Below are 17363 nucleotides of genomic sequence, written 5' to 3' on the forward strand. Positions count from 1 at the left end.
TGCAAAGTGGTCGTCTTCATATGCAGTGCTGAAAAAAGGTTTAAATGGGATGGAATGTGAACCTGTGAACCTGTCCATAAATCAGAAGGTGTTAGTGTTGAACTGAAGTAAAAAAAAAACTGTTGTATTTTTTCCCTTTTAAATTACTACATTAAATATCCTTTTGTCTCCAGACAGTCAAAGAACATGTAAGCACCAATGCATGCTTTTCCAGAAATTTCTTTTTACCGATGCTTGGAAGCGCAAAGTCATATCAATCTAAAATCAGTCAGGCACATCTGCCTAAGCTAGCGCCAAAGGAGCAATTTATGATCGTGGTTGTTTTCACATGTCCTAAGTGGCCAATTCTACATCCCAGAGCTCCATAATGTCGATATTACATTTGGAAGTGAAAGAATGGTTCTGGGAAAAGGTCAAAACAAAACCAGACATCAAGCATTGGATGACAAGAACTGTCTGATAATGGACATGAGAGCAGAGAGGCATCCTTATTTGTACATCATAAAAAACATAATGTTCATATTATTAGGTACATACTAGAGGCTCCATAAAAGGATAATTACAATCAAAAATTGTTTAGTAAAATGTCATAATTATACGTCCTGCTATCAAGAATCAGCAGGACATTCCTGTCGAGTTGTGCAAAAATCCATTACATGCTGTGTTTGTGTTTTATTCTTTAGTATGCTGTAAACATGTTATAATAAATGCCTGCAGAGTCAGATTGTTGTAAATGTAAATTGAGGATGATAAAATAATTCAGTGAAACTGGGAGTTTATCTCCTGTCACATGCAAATTATCACCTTTGGGTATTGGAATATGGATGCTGTAAAATCCTCCTTTTTCAGTGGTACATTAAGTCCACACAGTATATGACTTTGCTGAAAAAGGAAGGAATGAAGGAGGCTGCCCTCCTCCCTATTTGTGTAGGTCTCTTGTTTGTCATTTCTGACAATTGCCCCTGATCTGAGGACAAATTTCATAAATCAGACAGCCCTTGACAGTTTCATATTTCTACACATATTATTATATGCTATCAAAATTATTTGTGAATGATATACTGATGTTGTCCTGGCAACAGCTGCTCCATCTTTCCTTCTCTACTCCCCCGCATCTGATTAAACTGAATGATTTTGCTGTTTACTAACATTTGCTGCTGTTTCAGACCTGCTGTTTCACACCTGACCTCCAGGTGTCCCCAGTGCATTCCTGCCTTAGTCTTTAACCTGCCACATCAACCTGCCTGCACACCTGCTTCTCATTGCCCATTAGCACAGTTGCCATGTCCACTTATAAAGTGACTTTTAGCTAGTTTTTCTGTAAAGCTAAGTTGTCAAATATTGCTGCCTGTCGTCAGAACCATGCAAATACCAGCCAGCATTAAAATCCTTAGCTGAGTATGTTCGATTCTGACTCTGACAGTTTGCTGCATGTCTACATGTATATCCCATCCTTCTTGTCTCTCTCCACAATGCCTATCTAATAAAGGAAGAATTGCCCAAATCTGAGGGCACAAATGAGATCCATGTGCACGGATGTAGAGATTAGTGTGATGGCTACTTTTCTTTTGTCTATTGGTGGGAGCATTGTGCATCATCCTCAGGTAAAGAAAATAGGTCTTTGCCATTTTTTATATGAGTGTTATATGAGTTATTAAACCAATGAGAGAGATATCAGTGATTTATCTGCTCTATATCTGAAAGCTCAGTGATGCTGGATTTGGATTTCCCATCAAAGTTTTGGCATCACAAAAAGAGGCCAGGATTTTTAAATGTTATGTTTGATGTGCACTTTTTTATTCATTATTTTATTTTTTAGATACAAGGTTAGCTATCACACTTGTCACAGTTCTTCCTCTCTCCCTCCCTTCCTCTTCCATCTTCTCTTAAACATTTTACCACAGCCTTTGGATGGACTTCCTCAATTGTTTATCCCCACAGTGAATGTAGCCAGGGGGTTGTAGAATCAGCCAAAAGTCATGTTTTCCTGTTCTTGTTTTTGTGCATATAAATATTTTTATTTAACTCTGGTATGCATGCCTCTAATTCACTGTAGTATTATATTCACACAGTATTAGAGGAACACATAGTTAAGTTTTTTTTTTTGCTGTACCTTATATTACATTAGCTTTTATTTGAAGCTGTTAAAGAAACCATACATTACATATCAAATCAAATGTATCTCTCATATACTCCTGGGTTCAACAGTCAGTGTTGAAAACAGAAGTTATGCTTCTCTAAGATCAACTACTTTTGAACTTGTTCTGTTACCAAACATATTACCAAACTGAGTGACAATTTATGCCAAGAGGTGTAAAGGGCAGTATATAAATAAGAGGAGAAAACTAGGGTAAGGACACCTATTACATTTTTATTATTATTCAATTATTACTGATGTGTCCAACTCCAAGTGTAACATCTTACTTTCTTACTAAAACAATTGATAATACATAGTGTGGCAATTTAGACTTAGCACTTCTTTGATCAGTTGTTCATTCACAAATTAACTACTTCACTAACAATGCCAGTGGCTAAGTGGGTGAAGAACGGGGGGGAAATACAACAAAGAGTGAGAGAAAGAAAGAAGATTAAAAGACTGGATTTGACCTCAAGTGGGGGATGATTCAAAGGTAATGTGCAGATTCTGTAAGTGTGAAATACGTGCACATCATGCAGATCTTGTTCAACATGCCAGCACTGATAAACATAAAAGGAACGCTTCACCATTCTCATCAATGAGGCTTACGGACTCGTGGTCTCAAAGCACAGGCTTTTTCTCTTTTTTTTGGAGAGCCATTAGTTATTACTCCTTACCAGATGTGAATGCTGTATGTTGTAACAAAAACTTACCCTTTTGCTGCTCTTTCCAGAGTAGCAAAAATTTGAAAGAAACTATGGGATTTGAAAAACCGGGCAATCTCAAATTTTTCAATTGTTCAAGGAACTCCAAAATAGATGCACAATAGACCACAGCCCCATGTTTGGGAGGATTTGAATTTTTTACATCCCACTATTTAACCATTCTTCAAAAGAAACTTGACAACCACATTACAGAGTGGATAAAAGCCAGCCAGAGTGTGTTTGTTTAAATGTTGAAACACTAACAGTTTTAATCATACTCAAATACCAAAATGAGAGAATATAGTCACACAGTTGTATTTGTTGTTACAGCATGACAATTTAATTGGCAACAGTTCTTCTCATTTTGAAATGACTATTTTTTGGCTGCTTTGTTTTCTACTTTCTCAGGTTACAGTCCTATATTTAATTTAGAACTCTTACTCTAATGCAGCCGTTATCCTCAAAGATTGGAATACACATAATGTCTGTTCAATTGTTAATGTTTATAAAAAAGTTATGTGTCCTGAATGAGATTTCTGTTTTTACCATGGTATCAAGTCTGACATTAAGAGTAGTTGAACTACAGTTTTCTTAGGACTTATTTTTTAATTATCACACTTCTGATTTGGTTGTGGAATTCATCAATTTTAGGTGCGTACGATGTGATGAATGTGAATGAATTTGATGGCATTTTTAGTCCAAAACGGCAGCTGGTCTAACGCAGCACCATCTAGCAGCAGTTGTCAAAAAAAGCACCAGAGTTTTGTCCCTCATGCTTTTATACCTTTTGCTGCTAAGGGCTCATTCTAAGGTGACTAAAGAACAACGATTCTTATTTTCAGGTGATTATACGCTAATGAAAACTACTACTTATACTGATTATATTCTATTTCTGCCAAGTCTGTTCCACCGTATGCCACCAAAGTCTACATACAACACCTTTAATGCTGATGATCTATTCACCGTTTTTGTTTGACCTGTTCTTATCTTTACTTTATCAGACTGAGTTAACATTGGTAGCTGAGTGCACTTGTTGGTCCAAGCCCTGTCTTTGATTGTTACAGAGGCAGAGGTGTGGCCCACTGTATTTGTCACAAATTTTTATCAGACCTTCTTCACAGAGGACGTTATTACATATCAAAGCAGGAAAAGTAATGTGCAGTCAGTTATGGCAGCATCCCATGTAGTTTTTCCAAAATCACAACCCTGGTATAGTATATGATTGTTCACTTGTACAGCTTCCTCGGATAAGTGAATGTAACTGAGCCATTATCAATGTTATTATGAAAAATCCAAACGTCTGCTGTGAAAAAAGTCATATTCCAGCAAGAAGTTGGTTGCAGTGCAATACTGTACAAATTAAGTTGCTGGTAATGGCTCAGCTGTTTTCAGAGCAGTGCAGCTTTCACTGGTGACAACGTACTAACATGGCATTTCACTTTACTTTTTAATCAAGGCTGAATGAACAAAACATTAAACATGCATTCTCGTTAAAAAGTATTGTTCTGTAATATTTTGTTAAGTATCGGAACTGCTCACTTACAACTCAGATTTGGGCCTGCGGTGACTGTTACAGACTTGAATAATTTATAGTGTAATTCCAGGAAAGAATTAACCAGACACTCTGTTGCCTTGTATAAAACAGACTGAGGGAGGGAGGGATTGAAGTCGAGAAAATGCAAGGAAAAAATGTCCAACAGACAAAAAAAGCAACGTGAGTGACATGTTGAGATACTGATACTGCAGGCACTATAATTAAATATGGTTTCATCCTCAGCGAACATTTATCTTTGTCATCATAACACTTTAAATGCTACAGCGACCTACGAATAGAGATCACTGATATTCTGTCCTTTTGTCACCTTCTTAATTGCCTCTTACAAACTGTTCTCAGGCACTGCAAAGATAACGCTGCAGAGTGATTAAATTTACAGACCTGGTTAAAATAAGGAAGAAATGTGGTTCAATTTCTGACATAATCAATCAATTGAGGATTTAAGTGTGTGTGTGTGTGTTATTAAATGGGTGATCAAGTGTCGCAGGAAAAAGGATACCCAATTCTTACTACCTTTACAAATTAAAGGCTATTATAAGTCAAACTAACTTTGTTTATTGTTTCATGTATACAGTATACGCATTCTTAATATTTTTAAGGTCTTGCGAGGACAGTATAATGCTCACTACTGCACATTACAGTAAACAGAATTGTGGGATTTGGGTAAGATTGCTAGTCTTAGAGTCAGATTTGATTAAAATTTGTTCTTAAAGTTTGTGTAAAGTGAATTCAGCCATTTTTTTCTAAAGGAATTAAATAGGTCATAAATGTATTTCTGAAAAATGTGTAAAAAGCATTTCAACCATTTAGATTTGAATTTTTGAGCTAGGCTTCACAAACTGTGTTTCAAAATGTCTGTGTTCAGGATTTAGTGGGCAGGTCTGAAAATCTAGCCAGTTAGCTGAGGTAGCCGCTAAATTAGCCGCCGAGTTAGCAGCTGAGCAAGCAGCAGAAAGCAGATTTGCACTAATGCTAGATTGATGTTCCCTTGGCAATTTCTTTATATTGTTGTAATGTATGTACAATGAAAGTTGCCACATTTGTTTATTTTTGTACGTTTTCAATAAAGCATTGGAAAAAAAAGAAAGCTCTCAGACATACTGTACTGTTGTTGTGTTGTATGTGCCTTGTAAGGTATCCTTGAGTGCTTTGAAAGGCGCCTTTAAATAAAATGCATTATTATTTATTATAAACGTAGCGTCCATGTTTCGGGTAGAGGTGGTTACTTTGATTGACAGGTGACAATGGGTAGGGGCGGGGTATCAGCAAACTCGGCAGGGGCGCCCACAGCGTTTGGGAGCAGAGACAGAGGTTGATTTTTACACAACTTAAAAGCCTCATTTCATATGTTTGGCGATCATTCAAAAGGTGGTTAACAACACACTTTTCTGTGGTATGTCAAACTCAGAACACATATTTATTCTTACTTTACATGGACTTTAATATTGGAAAACAGTATACTTTGTCAAAAAATTAAGAATAAAAAAACTGTAAATGTAAAGTTGTGAAGTTTGCCCTGAGGGTGGCAGCAGAGGAGAGGTCTTGTCAGAAGGGTTTATTCTTCATTTTGGGACATCTCAAATTCAGGTGATCAGGTTTAGTCTTCTCTATAAGTAGCTTTTAAGGTTTCAAAAAGTGTTACAGGTCCTGCTTGTTGTTTGTTTGTTTGTTTGTTTGTTTGTTTTCATGCCTCCATGCTGGTGACAACTGTGGGATTATGTTTTCGAGTTGTCCATCTGTTTGTATGCCCATCCCATTCTCTCATGGATGCAATATCTCAGGAACTCCTTAAGGGAAATTCTTCAAATTTGACACAAACATTGGACTCGTGGATGAACTAATTAGATTTTGGTGGTCAAAGATCAACGTCACTGTGACCTTATATCCGTCCCATTCTTGTGAGCGTGATATCTCAGGAATGCCTGGAGGGAGTTTCATTACATAAACGTGCATTTGGACATGGATGAACAAAATTTGGTGGTCAAAGGTCAAATGTAATACTTCCTCTTAAATTCCTTCAATATTTCCACTACAAATACTCTAAGTCTTGAAAGACATGGCTGTACACTGCAGCTTGGCTGGTTGGTGGACGCATACAACCACAAGACGGTATTTCCAGTGTCATATGCAATGTGTCACACACACTTGTGTTACTGGTTTTATCCACTCTATTGAATTAATTATTTTTTATTAGACTTATAAAGCTCCTGATATGTTGTATTCCATCTATGTTATAACTATTTGCAGCAATGCCCTTATCACAGGACAAAATGAAGGGCAGGATATGTAATTTTTTTATTTTACTTTATTTTATTTGAGAGAGTGAGAGAGAGAGAGAGAGAGAGAGAGAGAGAGAGAGAGAGAGAGAGAGAGAGAGAGAGAGAGAGAGAGAGAGAGAGAGAGAGAGAGATTTTCTGCCATGGTCACTGGCTAACCATCAGACAGCAAATATTAACTTACAAAGTCTGTGTAGTGCAAATGTATTTTTCCAAATGCATGTTTGGAGCCATCTGGTGACTTCAAGCATTGAAGTTGAAGGATTTAAATCAAATTCCAGGAGCCTGATGTACTGTATTGGATGGAACAGCTGCCCTAATATTACTTGAATTCAATGGTGGTATAATGAACACATCTCAAAACACACTAAGTTTGCAAAACATACTTAATTAGGGAGACCCCAAGGCCCTATAATATTATGGATCATTATGACACTGTACTGGGCTCTGTTACATAATCCATTGTTTTTGTAAGCTGCTCCTACATGGAAGAGGGGAGTGTCTCCTTTTCCATTCTACACTCCAGTGGGAGTAGTTCAGCAGCAAAAGAATTAGTAATATAAGAGTAAGACAGTGTGTTGAGATTTGTGACTGATGGGGGGAGGTTCCCAAAGGAATCTGTCGCTAGCCATCACCTGCAGAAACAACAATAAGCAATCGGTTGTGCAATGCCTGTGAGATTATAGTTTCAAGCAAGACAGAACATGAAATGTTCCATAAGGGTCTTTATGAAATATATGTGCTGAGCTGAAATGGGTCCCTTAAGAGCAATGACATGACTTCATTGAAAAACGGTTAAATTAAATAAATTACATGTAATCTAATAACTAATTGAATAACTAAAGAACAACAAATGAAATAAGGTTTAAACTGAAGAGGGGAAAATCTAATAAGATTTTGCAACAATGTGCTGCATAAAGTTTAGTGAGGCAGAATTATTTTCTTGAAGTCACCATAACTGACACCAAGGTAATATCAATAATACCCATATGAGATTTGAGGGCAAATATGCAACAGAGAGATGTTGTGTCATTATAATTATTTTCTTATTATTTGTATAATATATTTATGAACCTAATTAATGATCTTATTTTTTCTGTATATTGTGATAATGTGATGTTACTGTAGGTGGCTCAAGTGCTTCTTTTTGAGATAAGATTTTCCACTCAGAATGGAGCGTGTTCATTTCATGGTGGACACGCCTGTACTTGTGTTGGAACAAGCCTTGTTGAGGTGAGAGTCTCCACCTCTCTGCATGATCTGAGAAATAAGAACTTGACGCTGCTGACCAGCACAGCTCGACCAATTAACTCCAAAAGGTGAATGTAATTTCTCTTTCTTATAGAAAGATAATTTAAATTTGATATGTATCTTGATATACTGTTTTAAACTTTCAAACCTGTTCCTCTTGCAGCCAAGATGCCAGAAACAGCAGAGGCTGTGTCAGCCACTCTCACCACCAACAGAAACTGCACCATAGAAATAACCAATGTCAGCGGCAGCTACTGCCTCATCAACCCCAAGTAAGTCTGTCAATGTATTTACCAATTGAATCCTTTTTTTAAACATAATATTCAAAATCATTCCTGACTGATGCAAGAATATATACTGTATAAAAATACAGTTTGATGAATGATTGCATACAGTATTTGCAGAGATAATGTGTATCAACAAGATTTACATTTTTTTTCTCTATTGGGTAAAATACATCTAAATTAGAGGTCAGTTCTTATACCATCTATTATACTTGCATCAGCAGCTGTTTTCTGCACTTAGAGATAAGTTGCTGCTAAGTGTCGTGACCTGAGTGTATACTCAACTTAGATTGGTTCCAGGGACAGGCATTCATTTTCAAAAGGCTTAACACATTGCTTTGAAGTGCTTTGAGATTCCAATGACTGATTACAGCTCCAAATAAACATCTTGATACTATTAGCATGGAATCCCTTCAGAAAAATTAAGTATCTGCTCTTTTGTCTCTCTGGTAGAAAGGCACAGATTTCCAGCATAAAATGCCTTTGATAATTCAATGTGGTTAAGGTGTACTTGTAATTAGAAGTATAGCTCAATGATATTGCAAGTGAAATGTTAGTATAGTGTATCCTCTATTTAATATACATAAATTATTTTCATTATTACCTCCCAATTTCACTTCTGACAAAGAGAGAAGATGAATTAAAATGAAACAATAAAATGAATAAAAACGACATGTCTATTGGCATTTGTGCCATGTTTCTACATTTATCTAGCTGTGGCAGGACAGACCATATCTTGGATGGGTGGTTTTCATGTGTGACATCACTTTGCTGAAAACATCCACCTATCCATCATGTAGTGACACACACCGCCTCATTGCACATCTCAAGCAGGTACACTCACTGTTGCTTAGAAGTCCACAGCAGTGCTTGCACAGTCACATTCCATCCATCAGCATAAGGTGGTTCACCCTGGAAAGCCCAACACTCTAAAAGTACATTGACAGTCTCCACAAAACTTACAAAACTGTGTCTTTTTTTCAACAAAACACTGGTTTCTGAAGGCAACCACTGAAAGTTATCAATGATAGTAAGGAGTTGTCTCTTGCTCTTTTCTATAGGGTATTCATGGAAAGTGGCTTCTCTCAGCACCCGCCCCAGCCGACAATTCGTCCTGCCATGACTGAAGTGTGCTCCTTCACCAAGGATGACAACACTGCCACGGGCGCTGTCGGCTTACTGACCTATGACCTATTTCATATGCAGAGCCGGGTTTGCTCTGAGCGCATGGCCATCATGTTCTCTGTGCCCTTTGACCGTAACCTGTACAAGAACCGACTGACCATGGGCATGGTTGAACAGTCCCGTGCCTGCGACAAAAATCTGTACGACCAAATGTATGATGGGAAAGACCTCAGTAGCTTTACCCGTTCTGACGCAAACGGCAGTGGGCTGGAATACAGAGCCAAATATGTTGACTTGAGGGCCACAATGTCTTCTATCGGTAAAGCCATTGTTAAAGTGGAGCTCTACGATAAAATGGGCCATTAGTGTAAAAAAGTCTACTGGTATTCTTCTTTTATGTTGCTTTTGTACTCCACAGAATAAATAAACTTCATTTAATCTGACTACTGTTGCATGTTGTCATTTAGAAAAAACATCCACAGGAGAGGAAGACTGATTTTGCTGTCATCTGTATTTTGTGTCTGCTGAAAGATATCAATATCTGACAGCCAGCTCATTGATTCTCCATTAGCTTATTTCTTGGGCTTATGTATATTGTAAACTCTCTTTCTTTGATTATGGTAATAAAACATTCAGACCCAATGCTTGTGTTACTTTGTGTGGGATATGTTTTCACTCAGCATGCTTTCATTATTACAGATTTTTTAATCTTTTAGCTAGATCCATCCAATTCTAATGAGTAGCAACAGATGGAATATCTGCATAGATGTTTTTTTAATAGGCATGGTAACAATATTGTTCTTCGCTGGCTGTGAGACTCTCCATCTTGCACTGAGTGTGTGATTTTTGCAGGAGGTTCAACAAAAGAAAGAATATGAGTAAAGTAGCTAGATATCTGTCTGCACTCGTTCAGTTGCACAATACCACGGGAATGCCAGCCACCTCAGTTAGTCAGACATCCATGTACCTATAGTCCTGTAGGAAAATGAGTGTGCTGAGTGAATGATCTCAGTTTACCTGTTCAGGTCTGTTAGACGAGGGTGTGGCTGTTCTTTCCCAGAAGAAAGAATAGAGGTATATTTGTTTTTATGGTGTTTTTATATGGGTGATGACTATGTGATAAATATGTCAAAAGAGGGTGTCAAACTCTGTGTTTCAAGTGGGAGGGTTTCCATGGTGCTGATACATATCCTTGTTTGAAAAACACTAACAGCACCACCCTTTTAGGGACTTTTTCCCACTTTGGGACTCGGAGCACCAACAGAGGTTCTCAGCAGGTAAGTCACTTAGGATTCATAGAGAAAAAGCTTTTGAGAGAAAGGAAGAAGAGACAGTACATAGTATGGATCATTAGCAATAGGCTCAATACTCTTTAGAAACGATTTAAAGACGCATATAGAAGCCTGATGGGGCATTTGTTTGATTTGTATCTCATATCTGTGATCATATTTTCTAGTCACAGTGTGTTCACTCTAACGTTAGTATTGCATGGTACTTAGTGCTGTAATTGAAAAGGTACATTCTCTAATGAGGCAAAGAGACTCTGCAGGCATTCTGTGGTTGTTAACTATTTCAAAATCTCATTAGCCTCTGAAATGCATCTTTCATATACTCGGAGCGTGTGTGCATTTTTGAAGGTCGATGTAATGCCAATAGAGCATGTCAACAGAGCAGAGTTCAGGAAGATATTTTATACTGTAATAGGTGTAACTGTTATAATTCCCAGTGTGCTGTTCACAGCTGGGAAGCTAACTGACTCAGCTGGTTAACACTTAAATTACCTTTGTTTCAAGTAGATCTCACAGCCTTATCAACATGACAGAGTCAGCTGAAGCTGTAGCAGCCGATGTGACCAGCAGGAGAAGTGTCACCATTGAAATCTCAAATGTCACTAAAAACTATTGCCTCATCAACCCCAGGTAAGCCCTGACTCTTTTAAAAACATGCATTTTAAGGCTTGGATTAATATTAAATAATGAATATGTTTAATGTATGTGTCTGTTTGTGTACTGGTCAGGGTGTACCTGGAGAATGGAGAGACATACAACCCACCTCAACCCACAGTGCGTCCTCTAAAGACAGAGGTTTGCACTTTCACCAAGTCTGGCGGCAAAGCAACGGGCACTGTTGGTGTAGTGACCTACGACCTTTTCGAGAGGTCACAGAACGACTACATTGAGACTCTGGCCATCATGTTCTCAGTTCCCTGGGACTACCACCTGTACAAGAACTGGTTTGCAGTGGGCATCTACAAAAAGGGTCGTAACTGTGATAAGGATTTGTATAAAGAAATGTACTATGAGAAGAAACAGCATGAGCATGGGTTTACCAGGGAGGAAGCCATTGGGTCAGGAATCAATTATGTGGGCAACTACCTAGATATCAAAGCCACCATGTGTCCCATGGGCAAAGCCATCATGAAGGTGGAGGTATGGGATAAACTTTTCACACCCATGAGTCAGCAGGCATACTAGAGACCCCTCTTGACAGTATTTCTGTCATGTGTCTGGAGAGCAAATTCATCCCTCCACTTCAAGCTTTTACCTGGCAGACTGTTTCCAATACAGTTAATGCGCATGATTTAACAGATGTATTGTGGCTGACATGTGTCTGTATGGTTGGGTATTACCCTTCAGTAAATCTGCTTAAGATCACAGTTTAGCTTGTTTATAAATCCAGGCAGCAATAGCCCCCCCCCCCATAGCTGAAGCCTCTGTCTGTTTCAATAGCATCTGGTAGAATGGCATCTTTAGAAATGGAAATCAAAGGATGACTCACCGGAGGACGAGGGCACATAGCTTAATAAAACACACTGAGAGCTTGTCTGTATTTACCTTGATGCTGTAGTCTGAGGAATAAAATAAACTTTTTTTTAAAAAGCTATTCCTGTATTAGTGTCTGTTGATTGAGTGTTTTAAACATCTGATTGAAATGTATGAATACAATGAATAGACTCCACAGCATACTCTGCGTTTTTGCATGACACTTTGAAGTGGAACTGAAATTTGATCAGAAACAAAGGGTGCAGTTATGTTCCATAGTGGGTGTAGTAAAGCATCGTAAGGACACACCCTTTCTCATAATGTTCAGCAAAGCATATCTATCATTGCTAACACTGCATTTACAGACTGCAAACATGTTTTTTTTAAGTTATGTTAATTTTAACATTTTAATAATTGTCCTAATATTTCTGTAATGCAGGAAGTTAATAAAACGATAATAAGTTAAAAAAGATAATTTTCCTTATAATTAACATTCAGTTGCAGACTCGCTATCTTTTCTATGGTTTGTAGGTGTTGTAAGTGTCCAATTAGAGAACCCGATTGTTTTTTAAATGCAACATGACTGAACAGATCACATCGGTTATGCAATAAAATAACAAAACAGAACAGTAATATCTGGTTAAGGACAAACTTGTTTCAACTGATTGTGTTGCCCCTAAAACTTCCTCAGTTATGCACTAAGATACACTAGCTTAAATTTTTTTTCTTGCCGTTATGATTTGGCAGGAACTACAAGGTAGTAATAAATGAGACAGGCATGGATTTAGGTTAAGACCCTATTATTATGACTGCTCAGCAACTCGTTACATCTACTAAAAGCTTTAAGCTTTACTAAAAGCTTTCTTTAATTGGGGAGAAATGACAATCTTAATGTATTATCTTTTCACCAAACTAAAAAACTTGTTTTGCAGTGATGGTACAGCCAATTTTGTGGAGATGCAATCATTAATCTTAGTAAAATATAGGGTTCTATAAGAGGAGGCAATATATGAGCGCTGAATTTAAATCACAGGTTCCCCGATTCTATTTACATGTCAACGCTGCATTTCTGATTCTGTTTTCATGATGCTTTTGCGGCATTAACTGTTCCAGCCACAAAGAAGCCCAGATCAAAGGTTTTTGTTCACTGTCACCGTTGCATTTGCATAAAAGCCATACATAATATAGAGGCATAAACTCGGCCTGTTTAGGCTCAATCCCTGAAGCATTGTCAAGTGGGGAAATGACATGCAGTCCCTATAAACTGGTAGAGACACTAAGCAGAAACTTTTGTTTAAAAGCTTTAAAACGGGGATAAGTTCTTACACATTCCTTTCATAATTTTTCCTTTCAATCCCCCCCTCTATGTTTACAATACCTGCACAAGTCCTCTTTCATGTTTTGAATTATATTGTTTGTGTGTGTTTGGGAGTGAGTGCTTCTGGGTTTGTGTCTGCACTGTTACATACAGTATTTGTGTGCGTGTTTGTGTGAGGATGAGCATCTAAGAGTGTACATAAACAGACACCTGGGCTCACAGAGATGCGTATTTCATATCAAATACATTGTGTGCATTATTTGATTTGTATTGAGCGAGCATGAAAAAAATATTTTAAGAACAGTATGGGATTAGACTTCCTAAACAGGAAACAAAAGATATTTGGAAAAATGTTTCTTCCTATGTAGATAAACGTAAGAAGCTCAGCATTTGTGGATTGAAACTGATGCTTTTTAGCTCTAAACAGGAGTGAATATAGCCGTTTCTCATGGTAAAAGCTGCTGTCAAAATCTGCCTTGGATATTAAGTGGAAAGGGAGTTGGATGAATGCAGGTGCACTATTAACGCGTGTTTTTTTATGGTACAAATATCAGCTGATCAAACCAAACAACAGTGAGGCTCTGCTTAAACCCACTGAAGGAAAATGAGCAGAGATGAATGAGAGAAAAATATTGTTATGTTATGCACTGCCCTGAAAGGAAGACCTCAGAGAAAACATACAATAGTAATGGTTTAAAAGCCAAGAAAGTGACTTTTGCAGTCTATTTCAATTTTGCATGCACTCTCCCTTGGTATGTTCTGTCATTTGAAAACATTAAAAACGTTTAATTCATTTAATCGTTATAGTTTTTATGCTGTGAATAGAAAAAAGACAAAAAGTGAAGTACAGTAAAGACAAGCTTCCAACACCTTCTATCATCTGCACCTATATAACTCTTTTTTCTGACACTCAGCAAAGCTGGGTTGATGAACAAAATAAATTTATCTGCATTAATGGTTCATACTATTCACCTTCATACAAAGCCTACTGTACGTAGGAACTGCATATTATATTGACCCAAACATATTGACTCTAACTGTGAGTGTCCAAACAGAAGCATTTATTGATTGAATAAACATAACATGAAGTTTGCATTTCATCTGAAACCAATTCAATGCACGTGACCAAACGTACAATCAGAAATATAATACATAGGATTTTATTCCCTCTCAAAGTGAAACATTTTGGAGTACCCTCAGCTACTATAAACTCTCAAACACTGCCATCTAGAGGCCACCCATGTTATCAAATGTACTCATACGATTCACAGCTGTACTGCTCTAAGCACTCTGGGCACACCAGAGATATTTTTTAAAACACAGTTGCAAAATATCATCTACAACGGCAGTGACAATTACTACAGTAATATGTAATACAGATGGAAATGAAAGTTTTCTTTGTGTCCTCAGAAAGCCTATTATGTGGCTCACCTCCTGCTGTTCTCAGCTCCAAATATGTCTTGACAATCCAGCAGGGCTGGGTACTTAGATAGTTCACTCTGTGTCTGCCTCAATGTGTGTTCGACTGGCAAACAACGCCTGTAGCCCAGTTATCAGAGCTCAGTTGCAGGCCTGATTTATGTTCCCCTACAGAGAGTCTATGAGAGTAAAACAATAAAGTCAAATATTTTAAGCTGAGTCAAATCATTCTGCAGGTTTGTTTTGTTTTTCGAAATTTCTGTGGGTCATATTCCACAGACTGTTCATAATTCATTCAACTGAAATGTGAAGCTCGACGGTCATGTTATTTCTGGCAGGTTTTGGAAATTGTCTCATCATGTTAGTTTGTTATTTTGGAATTTATCAGCATGCAGAGTGGCACAGATGTGTATCATGTAACAATACTGATAACTTGAGGGAAGAAACTCAAGATGTTTTCTACAGAACAGTATTGCAAGAAACCAAGCTGCCACAATGTCTCTTTTAATGCTTCTATGGCTGCAAAACTGGTGAATCTTCCAGGAAATATTGTACTTTAAAATTTCAGTTTGTGACATGACACAATTCAATTCTATCTCTCATTGTATTAAAGCATCAAAAATGTTGGATTTTATTGTGTGGGCTGGGTAAATACTAAACTAGATTATATTTGAACCACACAAGCAGTCATCATCTGTTATATTTGATCGAAATTCCTTGTTTGTTTTTTTAAAGTTCATAGCAATAATGCAAACACACATTTTGGAGGAATAATGAAAGTAATAAAATAAGCAGTACAAAAAATGTCTTCTTTTAAGAAATGAGCCAAGCATTGCTCACCATAATGTCATGTCAAACCCAGCTTCAAGTCCTCAGCGGTTATGTGAGTCTCCTTGAACTCCCACATGGGGTGTGTACATCCTTTATTTGTTTCCTCATAAAGGACCTTCACAGAGTAGAGCAGACCCTGCTCCTTTTCCATCATCACTGGACTGAAGAATATTTCTGCCTCTTGTCACTGAAATTTCCATCGGGCTGTATAACACGGCTACTCATGCTTTGTATTTCTTTGAGCTTATTCTGACTGATCAGGCAGCAGTTTTGATGTCAAACCTACTTGAATATAGAGTCATCTGCTGCCAGCTCGGTGTCATCCAGCTGAAGGGTCAGCTCTGACATAGCACTGCCAGCTGCCTGGATCTCGCACAACAAAGTAATTACTCATGTCACACTGCATGACTCGCATCAACGGGTGCAATCTTTTAATTTTCATCAAGTCTGGCAAAAGTCCACTGTGCACATGCCCCAATAAACTCATGGCTGAGGAAAACCTGTGATGTAGACTGATTTTTATGAAAAAAGACACCTATAAATTGGATGAGGTATCAATAATAATCACAGTAGTGGATCTCTTGGTCAGATTACATTTTGCCTCTAATAGTTTTTACAGATTTGTTTGTCCAGTTTGGAAAAGACTCACTCCAGAAAACTGACTTTCTCCAGCTGGCTGTTAAGGTTGATTTGCTGTCATGGATGCTGCTGACACTCCTTCATACGAAGCAGTGACACTGACATTATCAGCCACCTCTGCTATTTCCACAGCCACATATTTTATTATCCGATATTCTTCCAGCTTCCACTCTGCTAGATCTCTGGGACATAACAGTCATCAGCTACCACAGCGAGAAGACCCATAAAACCCCCACAGAGGCTCCAGAGCCAAAACCCACCACCCTGCAACTGGAGACACAGCTGTGGCTCAAGAGTGTGATCACTGTTGCGGGTCTGGTATCTTCAAGTGCTGTGCAAACAAACTGCACTCTTTGTCTCAGTACTCGAAAATATAATCAACAGTATGTCATAGATCCTAGTAAAGAAAACATGTTGTAAAAACAGATCCTCTTGAAACCACATACCAATACCAATAAATAATATGCTACCAATGGCAGATGAATCCCCAATATCAGTTGAAAAATTATAGTTTTCAAGAGAATGTATTTACATACCTTGGTACTATCCGTGACCTGATAGTGTTTATTTATTGAGTTGCACGTGTAATAAAGGGGCCAGATGTGTCTGTGGATTGTACTTAATTCATTTGTCTGAGTATGTGATTGTTTGACCCTGAGGAATGTGTGTAATTAGTTTCTATCATGCAGCTACTACAAGAATCATTAGTCAAGAGTCATTAGCCATTGTAGTTTTTGTTTTTTGAAACAGTGCACTCTCAATGTAAGTTCCATGTTTTACTTGTATTTTTAGGTGTTATATTAATAGAAATATATAACTGGTGCTTTTGCCAGGTACAGCAAACCTATCAGTATTGATATCACAAGTATTCCTGACTTCCCATTCCCAGACTATCCTAATTTTACAATCAATTTGAAAAGATTTTACACAACAAAATATATATCTGAAGGACTGCAGACAGCTCCCTAGTCCATTTTGGAGAGTGTTGTCAGCCCTATAGCTTTAAGTCAACCCACTTCAGTGTCAGCAGATCACTTAAACTGAGGCCCATGGGATTGTGTT

The 17363-nt window shown here is 37.8% G+C and overlaps 2 protein-coding genes across 2 annotated transcripts; both read left to right on the forward strand.

Annotated features, from left to right (window-relative positions):
* Nucleotides 1-8091: 8091 nt before the first annotated feature.
* Nucleotides 8092-9698, forward strand: LOC128379273 (uncharacterized). The gene is made up of 2 exons (XM_053338898.1): nucleotides 8092-8195; nucleotides 9269-9698. Exons 1-2 carry the CDS (start codon nucleotides 8092-8094, stop codon nucleotides 9696-9698), a joined length of 534 nt encoding a protein of 177 aa, XP_053194873.1.
* A 1449-nt stretch (nucleotides 9699-11147) lies between these two features.
* On the forward strand, nucleotides 11148-11806 carry apnl (actinoporin-like protein). Its single transcript, XM_053338813.1, has 2 exons — nucleotides 11148-11251; nucleotides 11350-11806. Exons 1-2 carry the CDS (start codon nucleotides 11148-11150, stop codon nucleotides 11804-11806), a joined length of 561 nt encoding a protein of 186 aa, XP_053194788.1.
* Nucleotides 11807-17363: the final 5557 nt, after the last annotated feature.

The sequence above is a fragment of the Scomber japonicus genome, chromosome 18, assembly GCF_027409825.1.
Source record: "Scomber japonicus isolate fScoJap1 chromosome 18, fScoJap1.pri, whole genome shotgun sequence".
In the NCBI taxonomy this organism is placed as follows: domain Eukaryota; kingdom Metazoa; phylum Chordata; class Actinopteri; order Scombriformes; family Scombridae; genus Scomber; species Scomber japonicus.

Excerpts from the sequence above, each read along its gene's own strand:
- LOC128379273 (XM_053338898.1), top strand. The coding sequence starts at position 8,092 with ATGCCAGAAACAGCAGAGGCTGTGTCAGCCACTCTCACCACCAACAGA. Across the intron at positions 8,196-9,268 it reads TACTGCCTCATCAACCCCAA|GGTATTCATGGAAAGTGGCT; the intron begins GTAAGTCTGTCA and ends TCTTTTCTATAG.
- apnl (XM_053338813.1), top strand. The coding sequence starts at position 11,148 with ATGACAGAGTCAGCTGAAGCTGTAGCAGCCGATGTGACCAGCAGGAGA. Across the intron at positions 11,252-11,349 it reads TATTGCCTCATCAACCCCAG|GGTGTACCTGGAGAATGGAG; the intron begins GTAAGCCCTGAC and ends TGTACTGGTCAG.